The sequence below is a fragment of the Fulmarus glacialis genome, unplaced genomic scaffold (assembly GCF_000690835.1).
Source record: "Fulmarus glacialis isolate BGI_N327 unplaced genomic scaffold, ASM69083v1 scaffold6287, whole genome shotgun sequence".
NCBI lineage: Eukaryota > Metazoa > Chordata > Aves > Procellariiformes > Procellariidae > Fulmarus > Fulmarus glacialis.
In genome coordinates this window covers 64932-80923 of record NW_009222511.1, presented here as the reverse complement: position 1 = coordinate 80923, position 15992 = coordinate 64932, and the positions used below count along the sequence as shown (strand labels likewise).

Genomic DNA, 15992 nt, shown 5'->3' with positions numbered 1-15992 from the left:
GGTTGATGTCATGATTTTATTAATCTTTACACCAGTCTATGCTGCGTTCCCTTTATGTAAGAAAAGCAACATCAACAGAGAGGGAAAAAAGGAGGCTACAGACTGTTACTACATACTATAGTGCTCAGGACACTCCATCTCCAGACCAGCCAGCCCTGGCTTGAAATGCTATAGATTAAAAACCCTGTAATGCTTACTATCCAAGCACAAACCAAGAAAGAGGCTGTTCTGTAGAGCAGAAGATCTGTAGATGCAGAAGTCTTGACCCAGCCTTTTAAGAAGGATGCAGAGAGGACTGCCAAGGTGGAGAGGGCTCCTCCCAGGCTGCAGTTCTGAGCAGCCAGAAGGACTCTGGTGGTATTTCCGTGACTTAAGAACACTCAGGCACTTTCTTCAACTATTTTAAAGGGTTTTAAGTGCGGCTATCTCAGGTTCTGAGATCTTAAACATCCAAAAGGAAACATGGGTGAGACTCAGCAAGTTTCATTTGGAACAGCACTTCGATCTGGCACATAGCAGTAGGTCAAGTATAGTGACAGTAAGTTAATTTGTTTCGAAAGGAAACTGCCCGCAAAGAGCTCGGGGAGGACAGAGAGGAACAAAGAACAGAAGCTTACAAAATCCTCACTGGAAATTAAGCAGGCAACGAGGACATGCCTGCAAAGAGCTGCATGAAGCAACTGATGTCGAGGGAGAGGAAAGAGCCGACTCTTAACACAGACTCGCATCCCCTTCTGAAGACACCACATGGACATACAAACATCCCAAGTCTGTCCCCTCCCCTAATGATCTCTAACTGTGTGGATCCTCTGCCTAAAGCCCAACAGTCCATCATCTCTCTCGGATAACAGTTTCCTTCTGCCATTTCATTAACAGGGTTTGGGGTATCAAGCAATACAAGTCTGTGTTACGCTGCTGAATATTTGTAACTCAAATCCTAGTGAAGGTGTACAGTAGAGGGATGGCTACAGTTCAATAATATATAGGTTTAGTTTTCCTTTACTTTTTTACTTCAAAAATGCCTAGGAAATTACATTTATATAAAACCTAAGTTATTTAAGTTGCAGAATTGGGCACTTAAGAAGTTAAGAAATGCCAGATGTCCATACAACCTTATTCCTGTCCCTCTTTGATATGCCCCATGATATAGTCTTTACATGACCACATCCAAAAAAATTTCACAGGAACCCTGCCTTATTAAGTGCACAGGGTAGAGGCACAGGGGAACAGAATTAATGTTGCATAGGCAACTGTAAATCTGGTATTTCCTAACTTTCAAGTGCTTGATTTTGCAACCTAAGTAACATTCTTAATTTATTTTTGTATCCAATAAATAAAATGGTGTATTGGTTGCCTTGCTGACAAACCGATTCCCCCACAGGTGACTCTTACACAACCTCAGAAAAATCAAGACCAGCTGTCCATACACTTGTAAGACCCAAAAGCATGTCTGCATTTTAAATTTAATAATATAAATAATAACCATAGGTGTTACTCAAACCTTGCAAAATTCTACTACCCAGTCATGTGAAGCAAGCCATTCTTTTCTTGGGGAGTGAACAAAATACCAGTCTTTTCGTATGAGTAAGCAAGCAGATTCTGTGACTTAGCTGGTACACTTTTAGGACAAATTTATTCTACCGTGTTAATCCATATGTTGTGTCAGTCAGTAAACATCGCCACTCTTTTCTCAGCACTGTTTAAGAGAAATGGTTTTTCTGTTTAATGAGCGTACAGCCCTCCCTTCCCTTTCCCCCTTCCCCCACTAAGCTTCTCAACTCTTTTACTCAAAAACTAAACAGGAGCCAATAAATAAATGCATCTTTTATATTCCTATTTTACAGTGCATTTTAAATAGTGAATGTGCTGTGCACTTTTATTCACCTGATTGCCTTCATCTCTGTATTATTACTGTATTTAGCATACCATCAGCAGCCAAGCAGAACCAAACAAACTCATGTTCAGACTTCAAAGCAGGAAAAATATTAATTGTGGCGTCTGCATGTTTACAGTAGATGGAGTGACATCCACCACTTCTCCCAGTTAGAGTCACAGAAGGTTCTGCAGACAGCCCAGGTCACTGCCTGTGCCTGCAGGCAGCACTCAATCAGTTTTCACTGTACAGTTTGGTCTTGTTACTCACTTTGTGCTCATATCAGTCCGCACACCGTATCAGTCACCCAGAAAGCGTCACTGCCTGCCTGATGTTTTACTTGCTATCCTGCTGGAACTACAGTGCCACTATAAGAAAATAGCAGATGAAACATTTGCCCTAGTAAGCCAATGAAACATCCTTTATCTAGAAATAAATTAGATGGAAGAATCTATCTGAGCTGGTAAAATTTACTTCTCTTCATTCCTAGCGGCACTGGAACCATGCAATAGAAAAACTCATGGAACAGTATTTCTGTGGCAAATATTTTAAATACCATGTACGGGCACAATTCAATGAAACAAGTTTTGGTATTACTGATAAGATAACTGGAAAGGATTCAGTGAAAAAAGTACCAGTGTTGCTCACACATGATCCTCTACTCAGGAATCTTTCCAGACAGGAATACTTTGGCACTCCCATACTAACTTACCGCCTCCCCAAGCAAAGACAACCTCCCCAGAAGTCTGGTCTCATCCCCTAAGTGAACCACATTGGATGTTCCTATTCACTCATGGGTGAGTTCATTTTTCCTCTTTCGTACCCTCCTCCAGCAGTTTAGTTAAGTCTCTGGCTGAACTACTGTAAACTTGACACGTACTCTGTGAACTAAATGTTGGTGTTTTCACTCATAAAAAGCCATAAGGAATTAAAAGACAAAATATGGCTGATAATTGTTAAAAAATGTCATTTTCACAACCACTGCTTTTCAAAATGTCTAGCTCCCTAAAGGACAGCCTGGGTCATTGCTGGTCATCAACAAATTTAAATACTATTTTCTCAAACTTCCTGCAGTTGCTTACTAGTACTCATCTCCACAGTATCTCATCCTTCTTCTGAAAGGCCAGAAAGATCTGTTAAGCAATGATGACAAAGAGACCTTCCATTTGACAACTCAGGTAGTGCACTTGCTCTGACACAGCTCTTGTTATCCTACTGTAAGAAGAGAAAAACCAACACTTCTAAAAGATGCTGAAAGATAAGCTTTTTCTCTTCCATTCAAGCTTCAGAAGAGATGCTCCGATAAAAATCTTGATAACTTACCCTGCTTTTCACATCTTGCTCCTGCAACAATACTTTTCTCCTTGGGGACATTTAGATCACACCAATATTCAAACAATTAGTAACATGTTGTTATTAAGCAATAAGTGATTATTCCATCCTCCAGAAACTAAGCATGCTAGCTACATGATGGCCTCAGTCCCCACAAGAACAAGTTCAGTAAGAAAACTCACTATCCAGCAACCCACAAAATTTGGGAACAGAGTGGCTATGAATAAAACTAGGACATCCTGTAGCTTTGACACATGAAAGGAAACTGCTGAAGAAACAAGTGCAACGTGATTACCATCAAGTAAGTAAAGCCTAAGAACAAGGCAAATAATGAGAAAAATACATTAAAAACTTTGAAATACACAGAGAGAATTAATTCTTTTTCATGTCAGAGGAACACAGAGAAAGCATCTTTAGGAAGGACAAGCCCACTCTCATAGGAAAACATTCTGCTACTCTTAAAATGGGAAACAATCACAGCTGAGACATGCACGTATTTTTCACTACACAAGCTTGAAAGTGCAGAAGGTGCAGCTTGTGCTATGCAAGCAAGCCAGAGTTTTCCTTCTCCTTTTCTTTCTGCCACAGAGCTACTGATTTACGAGCATCCTCAACAATAGGACCCTGTGGCAACCATCCCAAGATAAATCCTGCTTGTGCAAACACTTTCAAAACAGGCAGAATATCTGAGTCATGCAGGAAAGCATGAAGCACTTCTACAGTTCACCTTTCAGTTGAAACTCTCTGCACTCAAGCTATATGTCCATGGAAGCCAAAGAGCAAATAACGTGACAAATATAAAGGATTTATCCCAGGAACTGAGTAACTGCTTCGTGAGTCAGGCTAGAATTAATCTGCAATGCTGCGTAGAGGTAAAATTCAGAGACGAAGACATTTCAGAGATGGCGTTAGGACTAATACAAGTCTCTGCCCACAGAACTGCGAAGAGCTGACTGGTGAGCAGCCCGTCACCAGAAGCACAAGACCAAGGACAACAGTTGCTATTTATCTCCATAATTTGCTTGTCTCTGACGCCAGGGGCTGCTGACCTGCTTCAGTTTAGCAAGCTGACATTCACAGACACCGCTGTATGCCAATTCAGAGGGATAAACTTACTTCACAGCATCTCATTTGCCCTTTTTTCACGAAGATTCCCACATCACGCTCAAAGCGACACTGCTGTTCACAATAGCACACTCAGCCCTGCTTTTACCTTTTTATCAGTACAAGCCACTTGTTGCCAGCCTAGCTCTTTTTCCTATCGAAAGTACATCTGTCAGGCAGCCAAGGTTTTGCAAAAATAAAGTGTCCAGAGGGCAACAGTCTCTGCCTCCACATAACCATGCCAGAAAGATGCTCGACAGAAACTTCCTTCCACTGAACTTCTCCCCTGTCTCTAAGTCCCCTTTACAGGAGAAAACTGGACTAGTATTTCACATCATTTTTAAATCACCAAGTTAAGCAAATATAAACCTTTGCCAGTGCTCTCTTAGTTCTGAGGGAATGGTAGATTTTGATTTTCCTTAAAACAAACCCCTAAAGACTTACTCCAACCCCAAAACAACTCTGGTCTAAAGCAAAACAGGAGCATCCACACACTTCTATGGCAGTTCAAAAACATCAGATAAAATCCTAACTCCAGTTTGAATTGTGCAACTTTTTCGTAACCAAGACGCAATCCCAGCATAGGTGCAGACCCCAAAATGCCCCATCCTGGTTAGAAGCAAGTTTCCTGCACTATGCAGCATCTCAGACAACACTAACTTAACCAAAAAGGCAGATGATAAATGTTTTAAAGCCAAATTTCTCAGATACTACAGTAATACATGCCTTAAAAAAAAAAAAAAAAAACCAGCAGATAAATAATCAAGGATGTGAAAAGAGAGGCTCAAGAATACACTGCAGACAGGTAAATTCAAAGATCCTGGTGAAAAACAGTAGTAAGGCTTTGATACTCTCTCCCAGTGTCAAGCTCTACTCAAGTCTTAGCATTAAAGAGGCAAGATACCAAAAGGAAACAGTGAGCAGTACAAAAGAAGTGCAAGGGTACTTGAATTTTTGTAGAACATTTACCATCACTTGAGCAGATGAGAAAAACCAGGAAGCTTAGGCATGACTTCTCACTAAAATGTACTAATTCAAGACCGTTTACTAGTTTAAGTATGATTTTTTACCTTTTTAAAATACGGTGTTTACCCAGTTCATAGATTTGATTGTGTAACAGCAAAAATGTCACACTTTGCTCTTAGAGAGCCAAAAAATCTTTGAGAATAAATGTTCTTCTTTTATTAAAAAAATAAACCTTAAAATCCAGGGGCATGCCGTGCACAAGGGTCACAAAAGAAAAGTACTGTGATGCTGAAACTTAATGAATTTACAATTCTTACTATTCCATCAGTGCTCTGAAATTAATCAGAACAAAAAGCCAAACCATAAATGCCTGATTTCTCCTGGGTAAACTGGTAGTTAAACTGCAGGGAATTTATTTTAATTCTAGCAGCAAGCAGGGGGCTTGGGAGAGCCCACATCAGCTTAGCTGCAGCGTTTTACAGACGGGTACTATTGAATTCCACTACAGCCTGGTTCCAAGAGCGTGTTTCCACCCCATGCTGAACCCGCGAAGGTGGACATTACGTGCCCCTGCCTCCCTCTCTCCCACCCTTTCAGGAAGCTATGAAGCTGATTTTCCCCAGCAGTATTCCCTGGAGGAAAAGTTCACTTCTCGTGAAGGTAACATGTATTTTTTAATTATTATTATTTTTTATGCCTCCCCAGGGAAGGTGAGGAGGGGGGAGCTTCCTTGCTCAACAGAGAAAGAAATTTTCCTGTATCACTGCCAAGAATAGACACCCTAAATTCAGCGATCATAATCTCCAGCCATCCATCAGCAGCAGGGTGGGACCAGCTGATTCAGATTTTCTATTAGCTAGTGACTTTGTGTACTAAAATAAGTCACTGTACCACCCAATTGTTCCTGCCGCTCTCTGCTCTGCAAAAGCATAGACTTAATAGTTAGTAGTTACCTCAGCTAACGCTGTAAATACTTCCCCAGAAGGTCCTTTATAACTGGCACAATCCTCTTCCCACCAACTCTCCCAAGTCCCTGCATGCCCCTATGACTTTACATCGTGAACTTTTCTTACGACATTTGCTTCACTGTCCTTTCCGCACGCATCAGGGAAAATGCCAACTCTTGAGTATCTACAGTACCACAGGAGGCAGAATCCGAGAACAAACCTAACCTGCAGACACAGACTATTTAATGGCAACTGTTCATTTACAGGGCCAATTAGTATTCATACAGACAGTGACCAAGGCCCATATATAGCGCACAGTGAGAGACAGATGAAGACAGGATAAAATAATAAAACCCCCAGCTCTACATTTTAAAAGGCATGGGAAGATATCAAAACAGTTCACTCATATATCAGCCTAATAAATGACACTGTTGGTCAAATGTTCAATAACCCACTTTCATTGGTTATTTTCTGGACCAGAAAATAAAATATCCATAATTTGATTAACGTTATTTCATTATTTACACAGTAAAATCAATAGTAGAATAAGTAAACTGGCAAAGGATTTGAAAATAACACTAAATAAAAACAATTAAAAATACATGACCGAGGCTAACAGCAAACTCTGTTAACCCAGTCAGACAACTCACACTCACACAGTTGGTACTCTGCATGTTTTCAACTCCCATAGACTAGTGCCTTGCATTGGGAGTAAAAATAAAGAAAGAATCCGAGACCAGTTCATTTCAGTTAAACAAAACACAAGCAGCATGTGTCTCCACAAACTTCTGTTCTCATTCATATTCCTACAGCCACAGAGAAACAAAAGGAGTTGGTAAGCCAGGTCTCTCTGGATATTAGCAGCATGGGCTGTAAAGTAAGGATATATGTTATACAGTAATCAACACAGCTTTATGGAATTTTGAAAAGAAGTAAGAACACTAAATGTTTTCTTCAAACAATAGTCCTTTACCCAAAAGTTAATAAAATACCTACTGCACTAATACATCAAGTAAACATTTGCTCAAGTTTACATCAACTCTGCTCATTTAGGGGTAAGCAATTAAATTATTTATATATTGCACATCTCCACCTATACCACTCATAATGAAAAAATCCACTATAGGATGTATAAACAAATGGTTCTCCACTGATTACTGAAAGGTAACCGCCACCAAGATCAAACTTATGACAGCAATATAATAATACCAACCACTATAGACAGTGTATCTATGAAGGGACAGTAAAAAATCCCAATTAATTTTTATTGTAGATGCTAACTCCTCTAGAAAGCACCTCTATTTTCTACCACAATGAGGTGTGTCAAGTACATGCACTATAGCACACCTGTGCAACACAGAAACAACATGCATTAATCAAGGCTCCAAGTTCTCCATGTCACAAGCTTGATCCCAACTTCAGCATGCTATAGCTCTATAAGGCATCTTGTAGGAGATTCTTTTTGCCTACTAAAATAAATGTTAATAATTGAGGTTCTTATTTAATAAGCTGTGAAAATGCATGCAAGAATTAATAGTGTTCTTTGTGTTATTTAATCTAACACTACTTTCTATTTGTTTTACACTGGCTTTAGATTTTCAACATACGGCGGAATAACTATGTAAAATACGTCAATGGAAAGCTGGAACTTTTGTCAACTGAAGAGAACAGATGAGCCACTTAGGAAAGTACACAAACAAAGCAAGTTTGCAGGAAGAACAGAGTGGCTAGACACCAAAAGGATCAGTGAAAAACCAGCATCAAATTACTCAACACTGCATTGAACTGAATAAACGAGTCACTTTTAAGCACTGATTTCTGACTGTTTGCAGGCAGACAAGATGTAATACACTAGGTATACAAACATAAGAAAAAATGTGAGACTCTGGAACATGACAGTGAAAATTCTGTAGCTTACCAATATATGTACTTACGCAGAACAAATATTTCCCCTTCCCATGTATAGCACTAAAGAGAGAGCTTACCCTTTCCACTTGTCCTTCTTTGTGCTTCAGTTTATACACTTTCAGCTTTGGAAGGAAAGTCTCCATGTAGTTCTTGTCTTCCATACCTTGGAGCAGTACCCCATGGAACGCCAACCTGCAGGTATTTGCGTGAATATCTGTATCCAGCTTGGAGCCAATCACAAGGCACAGTTTAGGACAAGTGACTGGTTTTTCAAACTCTAGCAAAGCCCACTGTTGCCTTGGGAGCTGGACTTCTGCCTGGTCATTTTCTTTATTCTCATCTGAACAATTTGAGTCCTTGGACAAATATTCCTCTTGATAAAGATAATCTTTTTCAAAATCGAAAACGTTTTCTTGAATTTCTTCATTGAAGTCAGCAGGGGCTGGACTAAAAAACATCACTCTTCCCATAACTGTTTCATGACCAACTGTGATATGGAACTTGGCCTTGGTCTGAAGAGATCCTCGAAAATACTGGATTTTCTTCAAGGAAATTATTGCAGCATGGACGGTGTGAAGTGATTCTGGGGTGCAAATTAGGCCTCGTTCTAGCAGTTTGGGATCAAACTGGGTTACACAGATACCTACTCTGTCACCCTGCATAGCATAAGTCACAGGAGTATGGAACATCTGCATGGACTTGACTTTCTTTGTCACCTATTGATGAAAGAGCAAGAAAAAAAAAAATGAAGCAATTAATTGTACAGGAGTGCATCACAAGCACAAAGCCACATATCACACCATGCTCTCTTGTAAGATGACTGACCTTCTAGAAGAGTCCACAATTCAAAAAGTAGGAAGTGAACAGACTAAGAACATACCCCATCATTTAGAATTGCCACAGGTTTGAGCCTCTTACCTTGTTCTACTTCTGTTCATAAGACTCTAAGATTATCATGGCCGTAATTATGTTAATATTTGCATTATCTGTGCTGCAATACCTACATACTATCTGCAAATCAACAGATATACCCACACCATGGAATAGCTTACTCAATGTATTCCCCTTAAGCACCTGCACCATCAAAAGTGTAGCACCACAATACCCATCCATGCTTTCCCACCCCTTTTATGAAAATCGTTTCATAGGCATCTTTGAATTGGTTGAGTTCAACTGTAAAATGTGCAGAACAAAAAACCTTTCCTTATAATGTATTTGTACAACACCAAGCACAATGAAATCTTATAAACTATCACTGCAAAATAATTAGTAATACAAAAATCTACCATCTCCTAGTCTATGACATTCCATATGTTAAAAAAAAAAAAGTCCTCAAAGCTTTCTTGCAAAAATTTAAGTGTTCGTAAATATATGGCTAGCATCACTGTCACTAAAATGTGGGGTTCCATCTGTTAGGATTATCGTAGGAAAAGTGCAGCACTGGCCACCACTTATATTTAAAATTTATTTAGCTCTTCCCAGATGCTATAAAAGTTTGACCTTAATAAGCTTGCTATTGTATTACTTATTTCAAGGCGTTCTCAAGGAGAAGAGAAGAATGAAACAAGCTTTTAAAGATCATCAATCTAGGCTCAGCTTGATCAGACTAAACCAGTTTAGTTTAACAAGGCTTCATTTTGGCTTTTCTTTTAGTTCTGCAAACCATCTTTTTATAAGATTTCCCCCCTTCCCCCCAGTTTGCATGTAACCAAATGTTTTTTTCTGATATGTTTATGTTGCTACCTGTTGCATCCATACTAATGCTCAGATAGGTAACTACTCTGCTTGAAGTCCCTACATTAGACACCAAGCTTTTAATACTGAAATGATGTTTTTGGCAATTAAAAAAAAAATTTATCCCCTAAATAAATATTAAGTACTTGGACAAAAGTCCTTAGTAGAGAAAAGTTATACACAACATATTTTTGAAGGGCTGAAACCTCAAAATTCAGATCCAAGAACTGAACTCTCCATGGGAATGCTCCGTTCCAGAAATCATTTCTTTAGTCTATCTTTATCAATAACAGTATCTTTATCAAGAGATTATACTGTGAATGCTTACAGAACAATAACACTGCTAGAACAGATCTCAACTCTCAGTATAATTTCTTCTTCTCTCTCCCTTTTCTTAGTACCAATTCTACAGCTATCAAAAAGGTTCTGTCAAATGCTACTGTACAATTCTCAGCATTCAAACCATTAGTATCTGTCTTACTCAGCTGGAACTGTTCTCAAATCAATCTCTAACCACTGCATGTCCCTTAGTAGACCATCTTCTAATCCTGGCCCACCCCATTTATCTTCTAACTCTTGAAAGTAAGAAACCAAAATACACAAGCACTGATGAAGAGAATCCCAAACCAAAGGACTGAACTCAGCAGATCCGGGCTTCGTTCTCAGTATGTCACACAGTGTAGAACACATCGTTTAGGTTAGACAACTCCAAACAGTCCAGAAAAGTTAACCTTATTAATTTTAATCACAGAATTATTTACTTACAGGATAATACTGAAAACATCAGCTTTTTTCCTGCATCTTGGATGCAATGCGTAAGTGGAAACAAAACTATGTTTTTCACCTTTTCCTTTTCTACAAAGCCTGCTGCCCTATATGAAGGACGTCGTACTTGGCTTCAGACAAATCCTTGTATGCCTATTCCCAACCTCACCAAATTAAACAATACTAAGAGAATACTGTAGAAAAAAAGGAAGAAAGACTCAGAGGGGAACAAATTGCATAAACTTAGATCAAAATAGAGGAGTAGATGAAAAGTCTATTGGTTAAACTAAAACCTTCAGTAACTGAAATATAAAGAGCTCTCCAAATAAGTCAGCAAATAAGTCACAGGCAATATAAAGAAAACAGATTTTAAAAAAGGGAGGAAAAAATCTAGCAGCTGCACAGCTTCTGGAAAACAACAAAAATCCTGTATTCCTTCTTGAAATGATAATTCTACACATAACAATGGCCACGAGCTTCACCACTATAAATATTGTTTGGGTTCCCCGGATCTCTGGCTGCTAACCAAACCCAAAAGAAACGTCCTTTTTCAGATTTTAGTAAGTTATTTTTGCAACATTTTTCAAATCAAATGCCACATCAATGCCCAATTCTTGGAGAATCCACAGAATATTACGAGAAAGGAGATCAAGAGGTGTGTTCACGTAAGAGAAAAACCCCTCACTAAAAAGCCTGGACCAAAATAGTTTGATATGATCTTAACTAATGTCAGAACAGATTTAAAAGGCCATTCTAAATACTCACTAGGATTTCAGTTTCAAGCATTTTTGTATTCAAATATATACTCGTTATCCCTTTAGCCAAACCTCCTAGACAGTACAACCTATCTAGATGGATTGGAGAGAAACAATTTAGCATTTACCTCCACCTCTCTATTCACTTCCAAGGTTGAACTTCTGAAGGCTGGAAGTATGGTGGCTTGAATCAAACCCTTCCTTCTTTCATTCACTATAACCTACCCCTCCCTCTCCACATGATAGTTGCAACACTGGTGATACAAGTAATGTTTAAGGACTTCAAAAAAAATAGAAGGTTTTCTAAACATACGTGTTTCAAAGAAATAAACAAGATTGAAATTGCCATATGGAAAGTACCAGCCCAAACCATGGGGGTTTGAAAGACTTCAGTGATTTCATGTGTGATAATACCGGCAGTAAGTCTTCCATCTTCTACAACCATGGACAGGGTGAGTAAACCGACAAGAACTAAGGAATCTTCCATCCCTGTCACTCCCCAAGACAAAACTGGAACTGGAGATGCACAAAAGATCTATGCAGTTTTCTACCTTACACGGAGCCACAATAGAAAGATTTTTTTGATTTTTTTTCTTTATTTTATTATTAATATTCCAGTTTCTAATATTATTTTTTAGAAACTACTCATCTAAGCAGTTCAGTGAAATTATTACAGAAAATATTTGCCAGTCTCTAAAACAGTCTACTTACATTCATCTGAAACATCTTTCACAGAACTCAGACAACATTGAAGAATAAAGATCATGTTTAAAAATACCTATTCTTGTATGCGTATACTCAGAATACATCTTAGCTTTTAATTAGGGATCTATGAAACATTCCTCAAAAGTGTTATACCTACTCTCTCCCCTTACATTAACTCAAATGATTAGGCTTCATGCATCTGACATGCAGCCCATAAATAACTATCAGAAGGAGAACTAACAAGTACTTTTAAAAGATTCACTTCACATGATTAAGCTTTTTCAATGAGATTTGCAGTTCTCAACCATGGCATAGAGAGCTGGCTTGTATCAGAACACTAGCTGTGTTCTTCCACATTTCTCTGTGTTAAACTACATTGAAAAGAGTATACGATTGTAAAGTGTCACTTTCCACGACAAAAGTTTGCTGTAATTCCTATGTGTAGGAGAAACTTTGCAGTGGAGTATCGATCCAAGAGTATTTTCCAGTGTTGCATGAGGCTTTAACAGGATTGCTCCCGTTCATACATTTGCTGATGATCCTCACAGTCTCCAATGCAAGTTCAAGAAAAGTCTTGGATCCTGACTAATTCTCTTTCAGAAAACACTATCCTAATTAAAAAAAACACTGATAATCTGCAGAATCATGTAAAGTAAAGCTTTTTTCCCCCCAACCAAAGCAGATTATCTATGCTGCCCCCAACTGCCTCATGGGAGGCAAGCCCCCCACCCTGGCTGTGCTCAGAGCTTTAAGAATCACCTGATATCTTTGCAGTGGGGTCTGGCTTTCAGACAGGTCTGCTGGTCCTGAGACATGTGAAGGTAAAAATACTACATTACTCAACCTCTGAAAATCAGCACTTCATGCTGACCTATCCAGTACCCTGCGGATGATTTAATCAGCCCATCTATATTTGTTTTAAATGTAAACAGTTTTTCCCCTTATATTCATGGTATCTATTCTTGTATCTAAAGTTACCATACTCATGTAAGAGGACAGAAGAAAGCAAATGGGAAGAACACATTCAAGCCCATTCCTTTTTTTCCTACATATTCTCGATACCGAATCAACTGTAAAAGGAGTATGCAGCATAGCATCTTAACTGACCATAAACTCTGTTCTAAGAGCATAACGTATGCAGGAATTAGAATCTGACCAGAACAACGCTACAGTGACTGGGGGAGGTGGATTAGATCACACAAGAACCAAGCTGGAATCGCACCTCCTTCAAAAGGTCAGACGTGGAAGCAGCAGAGAAGTGAATCAGTGAGTTGATCTGCACCCACTGGATCAAGTAACAAGAGCCAGAGCAGCTCTAAATCACTCACTTCCTGTTTTCTGAGCAGACCATGAACACCAGTACAGTATTTCATTCCATTTCACTCTGACCCCGACTGACAGAGACATTCGTCCATGGTTTAAAATACTCTAAATGTAGGTTTGTGTTTTTTTTTTTTCTCCAAGAGACTGAAGTACATAACTAAAATTCATCTTTGTTTTGTCTGGCCTTTAAAATACAAACCTGGAAGCACTGAAAAGGATGCAACTGGCCCTCAGTATTAGATTTGTTTCTCTTATGCATATCCGGTTTCCCAATGTAAGGGATCCCCACAAGTTATGGCACAGTTCTAAACTTTCACATATTTTCTTTAGCTTTACAGCAATAGAAGTTTCAAGTAGAGAGTTGAGGCTGGATCAACTCAGTCCACCCACCTACCAACAGAATGATGTTAAATACTCCAGAGTTCTGTCCTAATCAATAGGAATTTGTAACTGAGACCAGCTATGACCAATATCTTTGGCATTTCTTTGCATTTGAGCACCCAATTTTTGTCCTCAAAATGCTGTCTGTAAAGCAACTTCTACCTCATCTTGTCCATGAAGAGAGTGCAAGGCCCGTTTTAGCAATCCACTAAATAGAGACATATTTTCCTCTTCTTTTAGGGAATTAGGCATTCAGACACAGAAAGAAAGTAAACAATATTGAGTGCAACTTTAAAGAGACAGACTTTATTGCATGCAAACAACGTAGGTAAACATGGAAAACTTGGATACCATTATAAAACTTCCACAAACTTTGCTAAGAAATTCACTCACGTTTTGTTTTCTAATAATGGCACAAGGGAATTGATTATATCTCATCATATAAATCAAGAGCCACGCGTTGAAATCTTACATCACTTGCAAAGGGATTTGCTTCACTTTTTAAATTTTATTTGTATAATCACATTAATGTTCCTAAAGCATTATGTAAAGGTCTATAAAAAGGGTGAGAAAAGAGAAGTTTATATGTTCAAATGCAGATTAAAAAAATGCAAAATGGAAACCAAAAGCACCCAAACAGTTCAGCCCTTGAGATAAACAAATGTGTTCAATATAAGAACAGAACCCGATATTTAAAGACCAAAGGAAAAGCCCACTAAGATTTTCAAAGCAGTTTAGTACAGACTAATAGAAAACAGGATACAGAAAAAGTCCACTAATGACTTTTTCCCCTGATATGTCAGAGCTTCTTTTCCTTTATTTATCTAACTTCCATTAAGTTATCAACCATATGCCATTGCTCATAGCTTCTTTAGATAAGAACCTAGTCATCCTGCTGCCTCCCAATGCTGTGAGTGCATCTTTCTGATATGAAAGATATAGCAACCATACTTCCCTGTAATACTGATGAGAAACTGCAAAGTTAAAATAATTAGTCTTAATAATCTATTAGAGAAGATACTAATTATAAATGCAGCATTTGTAAAAGGAGTATTACATATGTATTACAAAAAAACCAGACCCCACTTTAAATGCAGAAGACTCCAACCAGTTTAAAACAAAGATCACCTCTCAGAGCCCAGCTGCTAAGAGCTGCATCTTTAAACTTACATCCAAGAAGGGAGAGGAACTGATAAATGAAGAAAGCACCATTTCAGCCCTGAGGTTTAGGAACACATCAAGAACAAGCCTGCCTGAATCAGCACACAAACAAGAAAAAAAACCACTTGATAGGCATAAACTGACCATACATTGCAGCAGAGTGCCAAATACAAGAAACACCACCTTAGTATCTTCCAGTACAAGTGCCTGCTTACAGCTGAAGAGGAGCAGCAAACCTTTAAGGCCCAAATGCACGACCAAAACGCATCCCGTATCTGCTGCTTTTGAAAGCAATGACTGTCTTCCTCCCTATTGCTATACTACAAATCCAAGTAAAGAATAAGGCGTCTCATCTTCCTGCTTCCAGTATCACCTCTTGGTGGTCAGAGGATATCAAGCTATGCTGTCAAAAAAATGCAGCCCACTTGTCTGAAAGGCTACCACAATTTTTAGTTTTCAGCCAACCCTTGTCTAAGCACATATACGGCAATTAAACAAAGCTCTAATCCAAACATAAGACTGCTCTGAGATGTAAGCACATCTTTTCATAAATTCTCTTCTAAACGTGAAGCATGCTGAATTCTTTGCTTTGTGAGGGATGACCATTCACAAGCAAAGCTGAGTCCTATAGATGTATAGTATGCAGCAATGTGTTTAGTGAAGAAGGTAAACCACTCCTGCTTGAAAGTGTCAAAAGGACACCTAGGCTGTCAAGGCACAAGACAGCAACAACGAGCATTCAAAAACGATGAGTCAAGGCCTCTGCCCTACTCCATCCACATGAAAAAAAATCTTTTATTTTAAAAATTAAGATATGGAATATTTTCTTAATTCTCTGAGATGCCTTTGCAGTTCATGTCGTATTTCAATGAACACCGAGAAACATTAGTTCCAAATCTTCAACCAGGATTTCAGAACAGCATAAAATGGAGATAAAACAGGAGGTGTCAATAGTACATTGCTGAACAGCAATCACACGATGCAAACTTTGCCCGCTGCTCAGATTGTGGAAAGCCATCTCTTCTGAGTCAACATCAC

General features: G+C 38.7%; 1 protein-coding gene across 1 annotated transcript in view; it reads right to left on the bottom strand.

Annotated features, from left to right (window-relative positions):
* The window catches only part of EEFSEC (eukaryotic elongation factor, selenocysteine-tRNA-specific), a 94174-nt gene that overhangs the window by 47296 nt on the left and 30886 nt on the right, over positions 1-15992 (bottom strand). Inside the window, exon 5 of the mRNA XM_009581464.1 lies at positions 8208-8846. Coding sequence (XP_009579759.1) covers positions 8208-8846 — 639 coding nt within the window. The remainder of the gene's footprint in view (positions 1-8207; positions 8847-15992) is intronic.